General features: G+C 37.2%; 1 protein-coding gene across 1 annotated transcript; it reads left to right on the top strand.

Annotated features, from left to right (window-relative positions):
- Nucleotides 1–1,156: 1,156 nt before the first annotated feature.
- TNFAIP6 (TNF alpha induced protein 6) lies at nucleotides 1,157–17,533 on the top strand. Its single transcript, XM_047723169.1, has 6 exons — nucleotides 1,157–1,322; nucleotides 5,301–5,438; nucleotides 7,383–7,544; nucleotides 11,807–12,035; nucleotides 14,486–14,526; nucleotides 17,231–17,533. Exons 1-6 carry the CDS (start codon nucleotides 1,229–1,231, stop codon nucleotides 17,398–17,400), a joined length of 834 nt encoding a protein of 277 aa, XP_047579125.1. The 5' UTR covers nucleotides 1,157–1,228; the 3' UTR covers nucleotides 17,401–17,533.
- The last annotated feature ends 1,180 nt before the right edge of the window (nucleotides 17,534–18,713 follow it).

Here is an 18,713-nt window from a genome sequence, read left to right on the forward strand (position 1 = left end):
TACATCCCCACAATTGCTCTTTCCAGGAGAGATGAGAACAAGCTTTCAGTGTCCAGTGTCAAGATGCCTTGGGGATTCTAGGCTAACTTCAGACAGGGCGAGTCCAGAAAGCTGGCATTTTCAAAGGATTCCAGTATCACTGGAGGGACTGAGAAAGCATGAGAGAAATGAATATGAGAGCAAAAAGAAAGCAATTTGGCAGCAAGAGTAGAAAAACTAAAGAGCAAAGAAAGATAGGCAAACGTTGCCCAAGATGGCTGTCAATCAACAGGAAATGCCACTGGCATCAGAGCAGGGGGGCTATCACTAAGACCCAGGGACCCTACAAAAAAGGAATGGAAAGCCTGGGCTATTTTAAGGCATGGTGACTTCACTACTAATAATGATTACCTTTAGTTTTGATCATCTTCAAAGTTAGAGTGGTTTGGAGAAACCTAGGGCCATATTCTTATCAACTCTGACTAGCTACCCATCCATCTTTCTCCTCCAACTTCAAGAATTTGTGGTGCCCCAAAGCTGCTGGAATGTCCTAAAGCTCTGAAATGGAGCTCCTTTTCTGGAAGCTGATGTATTTACCTGCTGACCACAATAAACCAAGGACTGCAACAGATCCAACCCCAGGCCAAACACAGACAGAAGGCAAAGATATCCTACATCACCGGATACAGTTTAGAGTTCGCCAAGCTACGCACGCCTTTGTTTTAAATTTTCTATACAAGCTTGGCAATGTTTAGGGAAAACTACAGTAACATTACCAGCATCAAGTTCAAGATTAGTGTTTAAGCCTAAACCCCACACTCCATAATTGATTTCCTGCAAATAAGACACTCAGGATTTCTCTTAAAACCCCTACTGAAGTTTTTTATTTTTGTTTTAATCATTGCTGAATGTACACCAAGTTACACAAACTTCCTAATAGAGAAATGTCTGTGACAGACAGAATTAATAAACAACTTTCCGAGTAGATGAATTTTAAAATGTAGATGATGGTTCTATATCCTTAGTTTGGGTTGCCAATGCAAATGAGTCAGAGGATTTGCTTCAGACACTGAGTTAATTGTGTAACTCTACAGTGAAAAATGCCATTGGAGAATACTTGCTGACCTCACAGTCCAAAAAAACCATTTAAAAGATGTGGAAACCAGATGTTTCAGTCACATTTCAGCCTCTGCTCTGAGAACTTACCCTGAGCAGCCCTAACAGGCTATTACGTCTCTACAGCTGAGATATGATCATCTTAACTTACTTATTTGTCCTGCTGTGGGAAGAGGTTCACGGATGGGGATACAAGAATGGAATTTTTCATAACTCCATATGGCTTGGTAAGAAACTTCACTCATGAGTTGCTTCTTGGGGACGTTACTTCTTTGAATTGATGGAGAAGTGAATTGAAGCAGGAAAGTTTTTTGTTCTGTTTTAAGGCTGATGTTTTCAAAGAAAATGTTGAGGAAAAACAGCTATTGGAATGCATGTGCCTTTAAAAAAAAAACTGTTCTTGCCTTCTAAAATTAAAAAGAATAGTTTTTTTATAAAGCCAACTATTCAGTAGAAAATGGAAGTTAATATTTATATTCCATATGAGAAAATATATTTTCAAAGCAGATGCGATGGTATTTGGTAGGGAAGGTTTAGCAAAATAAAAACACCGTATTTTATTTCTATTTCGATGTGTTTGCATTCAGATTTTGTAGCAGGTAATTATAACAGAAATGTAAAAGGTAAGTTGGAATATACAATGATTTTATAATCATTTGCCTGTGTACTCTGACCTGTAATGTATATCTTGCTTTTTCCAAATATCTTTTGACCAGTTTGATGCAAAGCCAGCTTATAATACAAAACAAATGAAAAAACCTTGTATTTCTGAGTGGAGTCTCACCACTTTGACTCCTTTTGTTTGAGAGCTATCCATATAAATACTTCTCTACCCCTTTTGTTAGAACAGGAAAGTTTCTTTTGCTGTTTTCTTTTGTTAAATGTAAAGAATGACATATGCTTAACCTGAATATAAACAATAGACCAAAAAAGACCAAATAGGGAAAACCCAAAATACCCTGTATAGTACTCTAAACAATGTTTTCTCGTGACACAAATTAATATTGCTTTATGTTCATGACTGTGTTTGATAGTGAAAAAATGTTTAATTACTCAAGAAGAAAACTGACAAATTCTTGTATAAAATAAAGAAATACAGAGAAAGCAAAATTAACCTAGATCTTTTTCTAATGCTTGGTAAGCAGCACATGGTTGTGGAATATTTTCCCTTTCAGCGTGTTTCTCTCTGGTAATAACTGCAGCCATGCGGATTTCATTAAAAAGCTCGATTTGCAATGCACAGCCTTGCCCCCTCTTTTTTCAGCTTGAGCCAGTGAACTAGTTTCATGCAGAACAGGGCAATCCACTTGGCCAAAACTGCGTCTGGAACTTTCTTGAGGAGTGAACAAGGCTCTTTGTTTATTTTCCTTGCACATCAGCAACCTTAGAAAATATACACACTTTTGTTAGAAATGGAAAAAACTGCCATAAAGCTAGTAAGAGTTAAATCCATATACATAAACCTTGAAACGCTGTCAAACTCTTTAATGATCAAGCCATTTGGCACTGTTGTTGTTGTTTTTTTTTTAAGTGATGCTGTATATTACAAAAATGTGAACATAGACAATAGAAGTTCTGTCCTAGAGGTAGAGAGAAGCACACCCAAATGTTAATAGTATGCTGCAAATCTGAGGCTCGGGGTAATTGCACATTGCTTCAATCTGGGACAAATTATTGACCAGTCAGCCTAACACAAATTGTTTACAGTTGGTTAGGTCAATATGGTATTAAAAACTATTTAGAGAAGGAAGAGAGCCAGATAGGAAGGCAGGAATCTGTTAGCAGCTATCACGAACAAGGCGCTTCAAACTTGGTCTCAGTTCCACTAGTAGTAAAATGAGAAGGTCAAAGTATGGGACCTCTAAGTTTCATTTTTAACTCTGGTATCTTCCAGGTCCAGTTCCAGACCCCAATAGTAATTACTATTCCTCAAATAGTAATTTTTGTAATATAAAGATAAGACACATCAACTAATTTACATAGATGATGAAAATCAAAACTGCACAGATAAGCGATTGTTTTCAGCCATTGTATTGAATCTAAAAAAGAAGGACAAGTGACACTATCATGAGCTCCTACTAGGATCCAGAAGTTATGCTTGTGGGTTTTAATGATTTATTTATTCCCAGAATAGCCAACATTATTCCTGTCTGATAGAAGAAGACACTGAGGTGTAGGCAGTAATTTGTACAAGGTTACACAACTCATCCAGTGAAGAACCAGGAGGAGAGACTGGAGCCAACATGCTACTGTTGTCCCATGCTAACAGAAAAAAAAAGTAGTGGTTAAATACTCAGTTTCAATGAATGACTAAGGACTCTAAAAGTGAATAAATTATTATTCCTTCTGAAAGGTAAAACTTTTAAAATTAGGTACAAAGGACCATCTTCGTAATTTAAAATTCTGAATTGATCAATGCTTTCAAATAAACGTATGCTTAAAATTGTCAAATAGGTACCAGAGTTCTCAACCACTCATAAGGCAAAATAATAGGAAGTTTGTCACTCTTTCAGGAAAAATGTAGAATATTAACATTATTTAATGAATTTAAAATGATAGCATAGACTTTTCTACTATTTAAGTTACCAACCATCTCATTACTAGACGAGTTCTAGTTACCAAAAATTTAAGAAAAATTACTGGGAGGAAAACTTAAAATTATTTTTCAAAAACTGCTCTGTTAATTAATTTTTTTCCCTATGAATGTCATATTTTGATTAGGGAGTGAAAGACAAGGAAATCTTAGTTTGAGAAACATCTGCACACATTAAAATAATTCCTACTAATAAAGATCTTGTAGTCTGTATTGTCAGGGAACAGGTACAATTTTAAACATTTTTGGTAATCTCTAATATGATCCATAAGTAAATTCAACATGTCTCCCTTCTCTACTAAAAGCCTTAGTACACTTATACTGCAAAATAAAAGTACTTCCATTGCCCACTAGTGTCCGAGTTGCCCTGAGAAGTGGACTTGACCCACAGCACTTAGCAGACCTCATGGTATGTTCTCAAAATAACCAAATTGGAAACCAGCGGAACTTTAGTTAATGAGGTTTTACCAATATGAAGGACACTTGGGCAGTAGGCGACTTTCAAACAGGAAGATAACGTTGATGTTCCTTGTGTTCCCTGACCTATGAGCATCAGATTGACTAAGGTCTTCAGCGCTTAAGTGATGGGATGTTACCATAAAACGTATAAGAACAGGATCCATTGCAGTCCAGAGAAACAGTGCAGGTGGCAAGCAGCATCTCCTATTCAACTGTGGGGGTGTCAGCTTTAGCCTGGGGAGGAGAGGGAGCACTACTACTGGATTCACGTCTTGCTGAATGCCAAGGAATATGTGGTCTCATTGGAAATGATCTTAATGGTAGCTGATTGTACAGGTTAGGGTACAAAGACTTGACCATAATCTGAAGGTCTACACAGAACAATGAGAGCTAATGTTATGATTATTGTCCTAGAAAAATTGTCGCATTGTTTCTATGGCAAAATGCACTCCAAACTCAAAACAATTTAAACAGTGATCTACTGGAAGACAATTCGCTTATGACTTACTCCCTAAAATATGCTGGGAACAACATGCTGGTAGTTCGGTGTACCCAATTTTTTCTCTGCTGTTTGAATCTTTTTTTCCCCCCTTAACACAGTCTTTATTTTCTTTGGATTCTTTAAACCTTTCCTCAGTTTTTGATTTGTTTACTAAATTCTCAATCACACTGCATTAGTCATTTCCCTCAAATGGATATTTTGGATTATTTTTCTCCATCATTGTGAGCCTACATAATGGATCAATTTTCATTGGTTTCTTTTGCCTTCACTTTCATTCCCTCCCCCCATTGTTTACCTTTCCAAGTTTTTATTTGATTTAAAAGAAAGCCAAAAAAGTCAAAACTTTGTCACTTTTTGATAGTGTGGAAATACAAAGTTGCCTTACAGGTTTCTTTCAGGCCATCAGTTCAGGACACATAATTTAGCCTCAAGTTTCTCCTATGTGCCCTAAAGTTCCCCTAAAATTCCCCTCATTCATATTTTTTTTTCAAAGCTTTCTAACAATGAAAACTTAGCCACCCTAGGTCACTGACCCGGGAAACTCTTTGGCAGGAACAATAGCTGATGCAATCTTCTAGATGAGGCCACAAAATTTCCCTTGTTCCACAAGAATGGATCACAGCATACTTACAACATTGTGTGAATTCACAGAACAAGCAGCAGGTGTGTACCACAGAGAAGCGCGGGCTGGCAAGTACAAGCTCACCTACGCAGAAGCCAAGGCAGTGTGCGAATATGAAGGCGGCCGACTCGCCACCTACAAGCAAGTAGAGGCAGCCAGAAAAATTGGTAACTAATTTGACGATGATTTTTCTTCTTTTTCACTTTTGGGGGGAAAAAAAAACCCTCCACCTTTTCTATATCCCCTTCATAAGATTTCTCTCTCAGTCCTTCCAATGCTTCTCTAAGCCCCTATGATATGTCTACTCTCTGGCTTCTCCATCTTCTCTGCCTAGAGCCAGTGGAAAGGTCTTAGTGCTAGCAACTTATTTGGGGTCACAACCCACTGTGAGCTACTATAATAGAAGTAAAAAAACAAAGACATTGCTATCTCAACATCATTTCAATTCCTCATTAATTTTAATGCCACTTCTATTCATTTTTCATACTGTTCTATCTTTTCTTAACTTCTGAGTATGGGTTTCCTCAGCTGTTAAATGTTATTATGTTGAGTTTTATAAAGAAATTTTCTTTGTAGAAGAAATACTGAATTTAGTGGCTTTTTTTTCAAAATATGTTTTTTTAAAGATTTATTTATTTATTTGAGAGAGAGAGAGAATGTGCACATGCTCGAGTGCCCCTGTGCAGTGGAGTTGAGGGAGGGGCAGAAGAGGGAGAGGGAGAGAGAGGGAGAGAGAGGATTCCAAGAAGGCTCCACTCTGAGCACAGAGACCCAGGCAGGTCACCATCTCACAACCCTGAGATCACAACCCCAACTGAAACCAAGAGTCAGACACTTAACCAACGGTGCCACCCAGGTACCCCTGTTTCTCAATTTCTTTAAGTTAAGTGGGAGAATGCATTCGTACTTTAGGATCAAAAGGAAGATAAGCAGCTTGTAAGATGGTAGGAAAAAGAAACTGAGATCATGTCAGGAGACCTGGTGCAAACAAAGTGATTAACTAGTGCTAGTGCCTTCTTCTTCTTTTTTTTTTTTTTAAGATTTTATTTATTTGACAGACAGAGATCACAAGTAGGCAGAGAGGCAGGCAGAGAGAGGAGGAAGCAGGCTCCCTGCTGAGCAAACAGCCCGATGCAGGTCTCAATCCCAGGACCCTGAGATCATGACCTGAGCTGAAGGCAGAGGCTTTAACCACTGAGCCACCCAGGCGCCCGTGCTAGTGCCTTCTTAAAAAAAAAAAAAAAAAAAAGGCACCACGACCATCTCTCATGGTGGTTTTACAGGAGAGTCCAAAAGCCATCCCCATTCAGAACTCTCTTCTCCATTGAAGAAACCCCTTTGTTGATTAAAAAAAAAAAAAAAAAAAGACAATAGCAAAGCTTATGTTACTATTAAATATTACTCAGGATAAAAATAAAACTGTTCTCTAAAAATCCCTAAAGTCTGCCCGGCACATTGCTCAGTCTAGACCCACAGGGCTGTGCATGACGCAGTACCTGGAACCATGGGTACAAAGACCAGGGCCATTACTGGCTGTCCTGGACCTTCAGTAAAACTGCTCTTGGACGGCAATGTCAAATACTTAGACAGGCTCTGAAGCTGGGCAAGGAACACAGGGCTGAGGCTTTGTTCAAAATTTATGAATATGTTTATCCCTATTCAAATTTCTTAAAATATTAGCAAATTTTAATTGATCCTGAAATAGAAACTACTTAAATTATCATTTGAAAAAAAATTGTTTTCCAGGATCAATGGTAATTTCAGAAATTATTTCATGGCACTCAATAGGTCATTTGTGAAAAGAAGCCAGCTGTGAACTTGGATTTTTCATATTCATGGTATTATGATTTCCAGTCTAACTGCCTCTTTTTTTTTTCAAGTAGGACGGCATTTTCTAGTAAAAGTCGGATGTTACATTTTATATGTATTCAAACTTTATTTTTTAAGAATAGCATTTTTCAAAAAAATGAAAAGAAGAGAAGAGAAAATAGTTTCTCTCCTTGTACTTACCTGGCTTTGGGCAGTTGAGAAGGGGCTACTTTTGTTAAGATGACCTTCACTCAGCTGAGGGCGTTTACCAGTTAACCCGCAATCCTTTCCTTCTCTTGCAGGATTTCATGTCTGTGCTGCTGGGTGGATGGCCAAGGGCAGAGTGGGATACCCCATTGTGAAACCAGGGCCCAACTGTGGATTTGGAAAAACTGGGATTATTGATTACGGAGTCCGTCTTAATAGGAGTGAAAGATGGGATGCCTATTGCTACAACCCACAAGGTTTGTTACAAATAATAATTTTATACTTTGCCAAAACAGTTACATGTTACTAAGAGGTTACTAAATATAAATGGCTCTTTCTCCCAGAGATAAATCAACTTGGTGATGATAATTCTTAATAACAACAACCATTCACGGAACGGTTACGCTGGGCCAGACCCTGCCTGCTGCTCCTCTTCCACGCTGTCCGTATTCATGATGACTCTGCAAGAAGCTCTTGTTATACTCATTTTAGAAATCAGGACATTGAAAGTGGAAGAGGTTAATAACTTACCAAAATCAAACATCCAATAGTCATCAGGCAGGCAGGATCTCGGATTCAGATCTTTTCTATGCCACATCTTTTTCTTTCTTTTTTTTTTTTTTAAGATTTTATTTATCTATTTGACAGAGAGAAATCACAAGTAGGCAGAGAGGCAGGCAGAGAGAGAGGAGGAAGCAGGCTCCCCGCTGAGCAGAAAGCCCGATGTGGGGCTTGAACCCAGGACCTGGGATCATGACCTGAGCCGAAGGCAGCGGCTTAACCCACTGAGCCACCCAGGCACCCCACCACATCTTTTTCTATTCCCGACCACAAAGGCAAAAAAAAAAAAAAAAAAAAAAAAAAAAGTGGGTTATAAACTTGTCACAGTTAATTAGCTAAAACAACAAAGTGATACTACCATATGTTAACTGTTAAAAATTTCCCCTTTGATAGAATGGGGGAAGAAAGAGACAAAAGAAACTCTTCCCCTGATATTCTTGTGCATAAATTCTTAAACTTCCAAACTGAGCAACTCTCACTCTATGGTTTGTTTTCACAATTACATGCTGGATATTCTAGTTAGTTATTTTTATATAGTATATTTTTATTCATATTTTCCCATGGTTGATTGTAGCTAGGAAAACTTTAAAGAGAAAATTAATTCAACATAACTACTATAAAGAGCTATTTTTTGTTCATGTTTTTAGAGAAAAAATAGATTGTTCTTTTTTGGATGGATTTCCCCCAGCATGATACTAGGAAGAATTATAATATGTTCCCAAGTCTGCCTAATGTTTATGATCACAAGCATCCTCAGGTGTTCTGTTTCAATCTGCCTTATAAGAAAGTCCCTATAGGGCGCCTGGGTGGCTTAGTGGGCTAAGCCTCTGCCTTCCGCTCAGGTCATGATCTCAGGGTCCTGGGTTCGAGTCCCGTGTCGGGCTCTCTGCTCCGCAGGGAGCCTGCTTCCTCCTCTCTCTCTCTGCCTGCTTCTCTGCCTACTTGTGATCTCTGTCAAATAAATAAATAAAATCTTAAAAAAAAAAGTCCCTATAGTGAAGATACAGTGAGTTATAGTGAAGTTCTAGCATGTTACTATAGATTTTATTATTCAATGATATTAATCATTGGAGAATAGTTTCTCATGTTTGTAACTAAGCTTTATCTCAAAATAATGTATATTCTACATAGAAAAGAATTTTTCCTAGAGCCATCATGCATTCCCACTTAAGACAAAAATATGAATAAATATGTGTAGTGCATTTATATAGGGCTATAATTTTCAAATCATTTTCACATACTTAAACCTTATGTTATATTTAATTCTATATTTAGTTATCGTTAATAGTTCGTATATCTTCTTTTCCTCCCTCTTTCTCTCTTCCTTTTTCATCAGCATATTTACACAAGCAACTTTCTTTTGACTCTAAAGAGACACTTCTATTTCCAAGTATGTTCTCTAATTTTTCCTTTGCTTGATAAGGTTTAGGATCTCTGAGCATCTATTCAATCATTTCCATAGGGAAAATTTATCTCTAGGGGAGATAAAGAAGTGCTAATAGAGAGGTTCTTACAGTATTTCCTTGCCTTTTTATAAGGATGCCACCTTAACTTAAAAATTTTTATAAATTGCTTTTATCTCTCATCGAGGCAGAATCCTTTTTACCCTGGGAATATTTGTACAGAATCTTGGGAGACTTCTTCTTACTCTGTTCTCAGCTTACTTTTGGATTCAGTGACATGCTGATTTTTAGGATGTGGTGAACCTGTAGGGGACTGGGGACCACCTGAACTAGTACTGGCGGAGGAACAGTTCAATGAAAAATAATTGTAATGAAGAAATCATAATGGTATCACAAAAATAAACCAATGACTATCAATTGTTCAATAAAATATAGAGCTGAATAGCTAAATAGACAATCAAATTGTTCAATATTTGAACTGTTTCCTAATCTAATGGTATAGACAACAAAGATAGAATGGCATATGGGCGCCTGGGTGGCTCAGTGGGTTAAGCCGCTGCCTTCGGCTCAGGTCATGATCTCAGGGTCCTGGGATCGAGTCCCGCATCGGGCTCTCTGCTCAGCAGGGAGCCTGCTTCCCTCTCTCTCTCTCTCTCTCTGCCTGCCTCTCTGTCTACTTGTGATCTCTGTCTGTCAAATAAATAAATAAAATCTTAAAAAAAAAAAAAGATAGAATGGCATAGGACAGAGCAAATCACTCCAAAAACTGGCATTGCACATGTTATGTACACATACAAACTGTCACGTAATATTGAATAAGACAATAAGGACAGCTTACATCTTACATAACACCCTGAAGTTATCTTCCATGTTACTATCCTTAGAATAATGTTGTGAAGTAGGTAATAGGAGAGGCATGGTTATATTTACTTTACCAGGGAAGAAAATGAAGTATTGAGTGGTACAGAGATCAGACTAGATTCCTTGACTTTCTTTTGTCACTTTCCCTAAGATCCTGTTTGGCCCTGGGGGAGATAAGCTGCCTTACCTTCTATGATATTAAGAATTCTGACACTTTTTTTTTTTTAAGAGGATCTTTTCCAAAGGATAACATTCTTGGGAAAAGCCTCTGATTGATACAATGAAAAATGTCTTGGAATGCTACCCACAGTCACCACCACCACCATTCACATTATTTTTGAGTTTCCAGATGGTAGATGCTTATTTGATCCGAAATCAAAATTAACCAGAGGTTTTCCATACCTTTCGTTCCAGGTCACCCAGTAAAATCATGGGTTCTGGCAGAGGTTGTTTGATTGTTCTCATTCCAGGTTATAAGGCATGGCAGAAATCTGTAAAATAATAAATGACTTGAAAAAACAAACATGAATATCTCTGTCAAATCCTCAAATATTAGGATTAAGGTGTTAGTTTAAAGCCAGTGAAAGGAGTATAAAATGATAATAAATTATTCCTTTTAACTGGATTAGAGTAACCTTCAAGATCTCTTGTGACTCTGAAATTCTATAATGATTTTCCAAACAGAATTTATTGGACTCATTATTCTTTTTTTTTTTTAAATTTTATTTATTTATTTGACAGACAGAGATCACAAGTAGGCAGAGAAGCAGGCAAAGAGAGAGGAGGAAGCAGGCTCCCCACTGAGCAGAGAGCCCAATTTGGGGCTCGATCCCAGGACCCTGGGATCATGACCCGAGCCGAAAGCAGAGGCCTTAACCCACTGAGCCACCCAGGCCCCTGGACTCATTATTCTAAAAGGTCCCCGAAGACACAGTGTTGATACCACAGGACAAAATCGCAGCCATCTTGATTGGGCTGTTGGTAACGGCGTATACATATTCATCAAAATACATGAACATATACATCTGAGACTTGTACATTCTTTAAAAAATATATATTTTATTTTTAAGTAATCTCTACAGCCAACATGGGGCTTGAACCCACAACCCCAATATCAAGAGTTGCATGCTCCACGAGCCAGCCAGGTGCCCTGAGGCTTGTGCATTCTAAGCTGAAAAGATAAAATACAAAAAAAGTACAAGAGCACAATTAATTAAATTGCTATTTTTTCTTGTCATTTTTCTTTTCATTTCATACAAATTCAGTGTATATTCATTTGAAAGAATTTACCAATGAATAATGAAAATATTCATTTATTCTTTAGCTGTAAGTATATATATTTAATATTTATTAAAAGTAATAAATAGGCACTAGGAAGTGCATATCATTTTAAAGTACGGATAATATTTTTTCTAAAGGGTTTTTTTTTTTAAAGATTTTTATTTATTTATTTGACAGAGAGAAATCACAAGTAGGCAGAGAGGCAGGCAGAGAGAGAGGAGGAAGCAGGCTCCCCGCTGAGCAGAAAGCCCAATGCGGGGCTCGAACCCAGGACCTGGGATCATGACCTGAGCCGAAGGCAGCGGCTTAACCCACTGAGCCACCCAGGCGCCCCTTGGATAATATTTTTTCTAATGCTTTCTTTCCTTTTTTGTTTCTTTTGTTTGTTTGTTTGTTTGTTTTATCCATTTTAGCAAAAGAGTGTGGTGGTGTCTTTACAGATCCAAAGCGAATTTTTAAATCTCCAGGCTTCCCAAATGAGTACGATGATAACCAGATCTGTTACTGGCACATTAGACTCAAGTATGGTCAGCGTATTCACCTGAGCTTTTTGGACTTTGACCTTGAAGATGACCCAGCTTGCTTCGCTGACTATGTTGAAATATATGACAGTTATGATGATGTCCATGGTTTTGTAGGAAGGTACGTGTTTCCCCATATAAAGAGTTAAAAATACCTTCAATATCTTGTTTGATGTTTCTTTAATTTTCTTCAGTGTTCCCCACAGTTATTGATTCTCTAGTATTTTTACTCCCTGGCAACACCATATCCTTTTTTAGCAAAGATTTTTCTTTTTCTTTTTTTTTTTTAAAGATTTTATTTATTTGACAGAGAGAGATCACATGTAGAGAGAGAGAGAGAGAGAGAGAGGAGGAAGCAGGCTCCCTGCCTAGCAGAGAGCCCAATGTGGGACTCGATCCGAGGACCCTGAGATCATGACTTGAGCGAAAGGCAGAGGCTTAACCCACTGAGCCACCCAGGCAACCCCAAAGATTTTTCTTAGTATGTGAAGCCAGTCACCTGCTACATGTTCTTATAATTAAAATAGTGACAGCTGCCTTTTGATTACTATTAAGTTGTAAGAATTAAATAGCCTATTTAAAAAGACTTCAGGGCTGGGTGCGCCTGGGTGGCTGAGTGGGTTAAAGTCTCTCTGTGGCTTGGGTCATGATCTGAGGATCCTAGGATCAAGGCCCGCATCGGGCTCTCTGCTCAGCAGGGAGCCTGCTTCCTCCTCTCTCTCTCTCTGCCTGCTTGTGATCTCTCTGTGTCAAATAAATAAATAAAATCTTTTAAAAAATAATTTAAAAAAAAGACTTCAGGGTGCCTGGTTGGCTCAGTCAGAAGAGTGTGTGACTCTTGATCTTGGGGTCGTAAGTTCAAGCCCCATGTGGGGTATAGAAATTACTTAAATAAATAAAACTTTTCAAACAAATAAAAAAAAAATAAAAAGACCTCAGTATTTCATTAACAATGGGAGGAAGAGGACACATGTGAATTGAGAAATTTGTTGGAGGGTTTTAAGTATTCTAATTTCTATCAACCTCCTAAAAATAATTATAAATTCTTAATTATTATCTTCCTTCTGTGTACAAAGTATTGTGCTAAGCATTATGAATATAAGAATTAAGCAAAGTATAGGAGTGCCTGGGTGGCTCAGTGGGTTAAAGCCTCTGTCTTTGGCTCAGGTCATGATCCTGGGGTCCTGAGATCAAGCCCCACATCAGGCTCTCTGCTCAGCGGGGAGCCTGCTTCCCCCTCTCTCTCTGCCTGCCTCTCTGCCTATTTGTGATCTCTGTCTGTCAAATAAATAAATAAAATCTTAAAAAAAAAAAAAAAAGGAAGGAAAGAATTAAGCAAAGTATAGCCCCTTCTCTCACAAAATTTACCTAAACGTACAGTGGAAATCTTCTTTGAAATAGCTTTCTTTGACATAAAAAACAAGTGCTCCTTTCCTCAATATTTTTCCCTTGGGTTTTCAACATCCTGGGACACAACATTCTGTGTTGTCATTCTGAATCTTCAATATGGTTTAAACTTTGAATGTCTCACAAAATATTACAAATCAAAGCATACATAATTATGTGTTTTATTTATTTAGCCCCCCACTTAATAACGTGTATCTGAGACTATCCAGTATCAACAGACTATCAGTTATCAATTTTCCATTATCCATGACAATAATTTAATAAAAGAAAATGGTAATGATTAAAATTATTAAAATAATTAAAAATGACAGACTCAGTAGTTTGTTGTGACTTTGAAACGTGTAACTTAAACACCAAGAAAAAGAAACGCATTTCTTGCATACACGAGTAACAACTTTTGGAGGGAAATTGGTTTTGTTTTGTTTTATTCTGCTTTTTTTAGCTGACAGACTACTGCTATAGATGAAGCAGGGTTGGAGAAATTAAGAGCAAAACATTTGTTGAAAGAACAGACATCCTACCTTGAGAGTCAAGATGATATTTTCATTCTAAACCTAGTTTCACAAATCAATTACAGCCCTAGATAAAATCATATACTGTTTTTTTAAAAGGTTTTCCATAGACTAATTTGGCACTTATCGGATTTTTATGATAAATTCTTCCCTTTAATGTAATGTACAAAGAAGCTCCTCTCAAGTCAATTCAGATAAAAACCAGTCCTTCTTGTAAGGTCCAACATAATTTTCCACATTCAAATCAGTCTACTCTAGAATTCAAATTAGTAATACCATCAGCCATACACATATTCCTCTTTAACCATGAAGAAACTTCATAGGATTAATCAGAATCAAATTTAAAATTTTTCCAGAGAGATTAAAATTGTCTACTACACAAATAATTTTGCAAGTACACACAGTAGAAATGCTATATGTCCTTTTTTAAGAATCTCGTTTATATTCTCAGGTTATTTGAAACAACAAACTTTGTTTTAATCCTTCTTCTCCCTTACAAATTCAAGTTAAAAAAAAAATAAAAAGTTTTAAATAATAGGAAAACGAGACATTACTTAGGAAAAATAAAGCACTTTAATTATAGGTCAGAGCCACTTAATAGCCATGTAATATTCTTTTGTGTGACTTCTCTTTTTTAAAAATTTCCTTTCAGATACTGTGGAGATGAACTTCCAGAAGACATCGTTAGCACAGGTAATGGCTCTAAATTGAGACGTAGGACTATGATTTGTTTTTCCATAGTGTCACTGAAAGTGAAGAACCCAGTAGTCTTTACTATTAACTTTTTAAAGTTAAAAGAACCATTGGGTCAGATGTAGCTTACCAGTTTGCAAAATGTAGTGTTTATACTTAGGACTTAACACCAACCCCTTACACCAAAAATGCGTAGACTCATAAGGTGAAGGAATGCAGTCTGAGATGGTCTTGAGTCTGTAAATCCCTGAATTTTGCTATGGGTTATGACGTCCATAAAATGTGGAAATAAAAGACCAAAGTTTTTTATCAATAAAGGATTGAGAGGTATTTTCAAAAATATTAAAGTTGTTAAAAATATCTTCGGTCACTGAAAAAATGTTACATCACACTTAACTGCATTTTTATCTTTGGACAGCATTCCCCACAGTGTTGTGAAGACCAGCTCTATGAAACATTTTTAATAGGTGTTGCATGAGAAAAGAACATTAAGGCCAAGGGAACTGGGGAAACATTGGTTTAAACTATGTTAAACAGGTCTCTTTATTGGAAGATGTCCGAGAGCTTTTAATATGCTAATTATGCATAGTAAATCTCAAAAGGCTAGCTATGGTTGGCAAAGTGTTCCAAATCTTTTTAACTCCTACCAATTACTTTTGTGATTTTGTCCCATGCAATGTACCTCAAGCAATGAGCTTGTAGTCATATATATTTATATCCAGAAGAAATGCCACTGCCATTGCCCCATACTGCTATTTTCTGGCTAAGAGCCTTCACTTTCTTAGGTGTTTTTGTTGTTTTCTTTTTATTTCCATCCTTAGCACTAGAGTTGGCATTCTGACTTGCTCTTTTTTTCCTCCAAGTCATAAAGTTATCATAGTGTTTCTGCAACTAAAAACAACAAAATAACACAGAATTGTAATTTCTAAGTAGTCCTTAAGCTCAGATACTACTAGCTAAATTACTCCCACACCCTAGCCTGAAGGCACGAAATTCTCATGAAATTCTCATTTATGCATCAATATTAAAAGAAATAAAACTTCTTATTCAATCTTTGAATGATTAATGCTTAAAAATTATTCATTCATTCTCTGTTACAATCTCCCTGGTAAGGGCAGCCCATTAAACTGTTTATCTCATTCTCTTCTTGAGAACGTATTTTACATTAACAGAAAGTTAAAAGTAGATAGGAGCCATCCGTAGGAGTTAGTTGGGGGATAAGAATCCAATTTTTAAAAAAAAGAAAGAAAGAAACAGAGAATCAAAGCCTGAAACTTCACATTTTTTTCTTGTTTTGTCTAAAACAGAAAAAACTTAACTGCTAGCATAATCAAAACAGTGTTGTTTTTTTAACACTACTGCAAGAAAAAAAAAAACCCACACCGTTTATTATTCAAAGAGAAAGAAATCAACACACAGAAGAGAACACAATTAAACAAACAGCCAAAGATTTAGCAAAAAAGAGGAGGAAATTGATATCAAGAAATAGAAAAAGATTTAAAATACATTTGAAGTATAATCTTACCAGTCAAGTTTAATGCTGTTAACATTTTGGTCTAGTTTTCGTCTTAAATATGTGCTTACTCACCCTAGGATATTTATATTAAAAAACAAGACCAGAAAATGAATGAACTAAAAACTACCCAGAGGGGCGCCTGGGTGGCTCAGCGGGTTAAGCCGCTGCCTTCGGCTCAGGTCATGATCTCAGGGTCCTGGGATCGAGCCCCACATCGGGCTCTCTGCTCAGAAGCCTGCTTCTTCCTCTCTCTCTGCCTGCCTCTCTGCCTACTTGTGATCTCTCTCTGTCAAATGAATAAATAAAATCTTTAAAAAAAAAAAACAAAACAAAACTACCCAGAAACTATACCACTTTAATAAATGGTATATAAAGTTAGAATATAACCACCCCATCTCTGCCCACCCAAGAAAGGCATTGGATGATTGTGTAGTGATTATCCTTCCAGGTGTTTTCCTGTATTTTATAAACATGGTATACACAGATATCATGGACATATTTCCAAGTCAGCATACAGTATGTAGATCATTCAAATTCATTTGGGTTTTTTTTTAAGATTTCATTTATTTATTTGACAGAGAGAGAGAGAGAGAGATAACAAGTAGGCAGAGAGGCAGGCAGAGAGAAAGGAGGAAGCAGGCTTCCTGCTGAGCAGAGAGCCCTATGCGGGCCCAATCCCAGGACCCCGAGACCATGACCCGAGCCGAAGGCAGAGGCTCAACCCACTGAGCCACCCAGGCGCCCCTCAAATTCGTTTTAACGACTGCCTACTAGGTCCCTGTATGGATGTACCATAATTTATCATGTGCGAATATTTAACATCCTAAAGATGATTGTTTCTGATTTTCTTTTCTTGTACTATTCAACATTTCACTGGAGATTTTTTTTTTTAAGATTTTATTTATTTATTTGACAGAGAGAGATACAGCCAGAGAGGGAACACAAGCAGGGGAGGGAGAGAGGGAGAAGCAGTTTCCCTGCCAAGCAGGGAGCTCCATGCAGGGCTCCATCCCAGGACCCTGGGATCATGACCTGAGCCAAAGGCGGTCGCTTAACCGACTGGCCCACCCACGTGTCCCTGGTTCATGAATTTTTATATTCTCCTCTAAGAATGATGAGTCTCTGGACTGCCAGCCAAATCAAAGCAGAGTAACATCTTTGTTCTTTTGCATTCCCCCTCCTCCCCAGGAAATGTCATGACCTTGAAGTTTCTCAGTGATGCTTCAGTGACTGCAGGAGGTTTCCAAATCAAGTACGTTGCAGTGGATCCGCTATCCAAATCCAGTCAAGGAAAAAACACAAGTACTACTTCTACCGGGAATAAAAACTTCTTAGCTGGAAGATTTAGCCATTTATAAAACAACAAAAAAGGACACTCACTGTTTACATTTGTATCTTTTGGAACCCCTCTGATCTCACTTTTATATTATTATTAATAGCATTTATTTATTTTCTAAATGTGAAAAGCAATCCCTGATAATTTTGGGAAAATTGGAAAATATAGAAAACTTTAAATGAGAAAATAAAATCTCTCATAATCCCACTGCATAAAAATAACAAACATTAACATTTATATATTTTTCTTTTAGTTATTTTTCAATTTGTGGTATATGTATATATGTATCTATATGTATTTGTACTTGAAATTTTGGAATCCGGCTCCATGTACAGTTTTATATCTGAGTTTTTTTAACTTTGAATTTTATGGCTTAAGCATTTTCTGGATCATTAATTATCATTAATTAACATAATCATTAATTAGTTTTCTGCAAAAACATAATTTTGAACAGCTGTAAAATATTCCACGGTATAATTCTTCCATACTTTATTTAAGCCTGTCTCTACTGTGGGAATTTAAAGTTGCTTTCAAAAATATTGCTGCAATAAATGTCCTTGAACATACATATTTGTACAGCTCTTTAATTATTTGGGATAGGGTCCTTGAAGTAGAATTACTGGCTCAGATATTAATTAAAATAGAATTTTCTTAGGGCCCCTGGCTGGCACAGTCAGAAAAACATGCAACTCTTCATCTTGGCGTCATGAGTTCAAGCACCACGTTGGGGGGGGGCGGAGTTTACTTTAAAAAATAATAAAATAAGAGCGCCTGGGTGGCTCAGTGGGTTAAAGCCTCTGCCTTCGGCTCAGGTCATGATCTCAGGGTCCTGGGATCAAGCCCCCAATCGGCTCTCTGCTCAGCAGGATGCCTGCTTCCCCCTCTCTCTCTGCCTGCTTCTCTGCCTACGTGTGATCTCTGTCTGTCAAATAAATAAATAAAATCTTTAAAAATAATAATAATAAAGTAAATGTGCAGCTTTTAAAAAATAAAATTTTCTCTTTTATGGGCAAAAGCAACATCTCATTATGGTTTGAATTTCTAGTGAGATTGATGGTCGGTTTATATATATATATATATATTTTTTTAAGATTTTATTTATTTATTTGACAGAGAGAAATCACAAGTAAGCAGAGAGGCAGGCAGAGAGAGAGGAGGAAGCAGGCTCCCCGCTGAGCAGAAAGCCCGATGTGGGGCTCGAACCCAGGACCTGGGATCATGACCTGAGCCGAAGGCAGCGGCTTAACCCACTGAGCCACCCAGGCGCCCCGGTTTATATATTTTTGATCAGTTTTATTTCTTTTGTGAATTATTTTTTCATGTCTTTCACCCATT

The sequence above is a fragment of the Lutra lutra genome, chromosome 3 (assembly GCF_902655055.1).
Source record: "Lutra lutra chromosome 3, mLutLut1.2, whole genome shotgun sequence".
In the NCBI taxonomy this organism is placed as follows: domain Eukaryota; kingdom Metazoa; phylum Chordata; class Mammalia; order Carnivora; family Mustelidae; genus Lutra; species Lutra lutra.

Bases quoted from the DNA above. Each gene is read 5' to 3' on its own strand.
- TNFAIP6 (XM_047723169.1), top strand. From the start codon at position 1,229: ATGATCATCTTAACTTACTTATTTGTCCTGCTGTGGGAAGAGGTTCAC. The intron at 7,545-11,806 runs GTTTGTTACAAA...TATCCATTTTAG, and splicing joins CTATTGCTACAACCCACAAG to CAAAAGAGTGTGGTGGTGTC. The intron at 14,527-17,230 runs GTAATGGCTCTA...CCTCCTCCCCAG, and splicing joins AGAAGACATCGTTAGCACAG to GAAATGTCATGACCTTGAAG.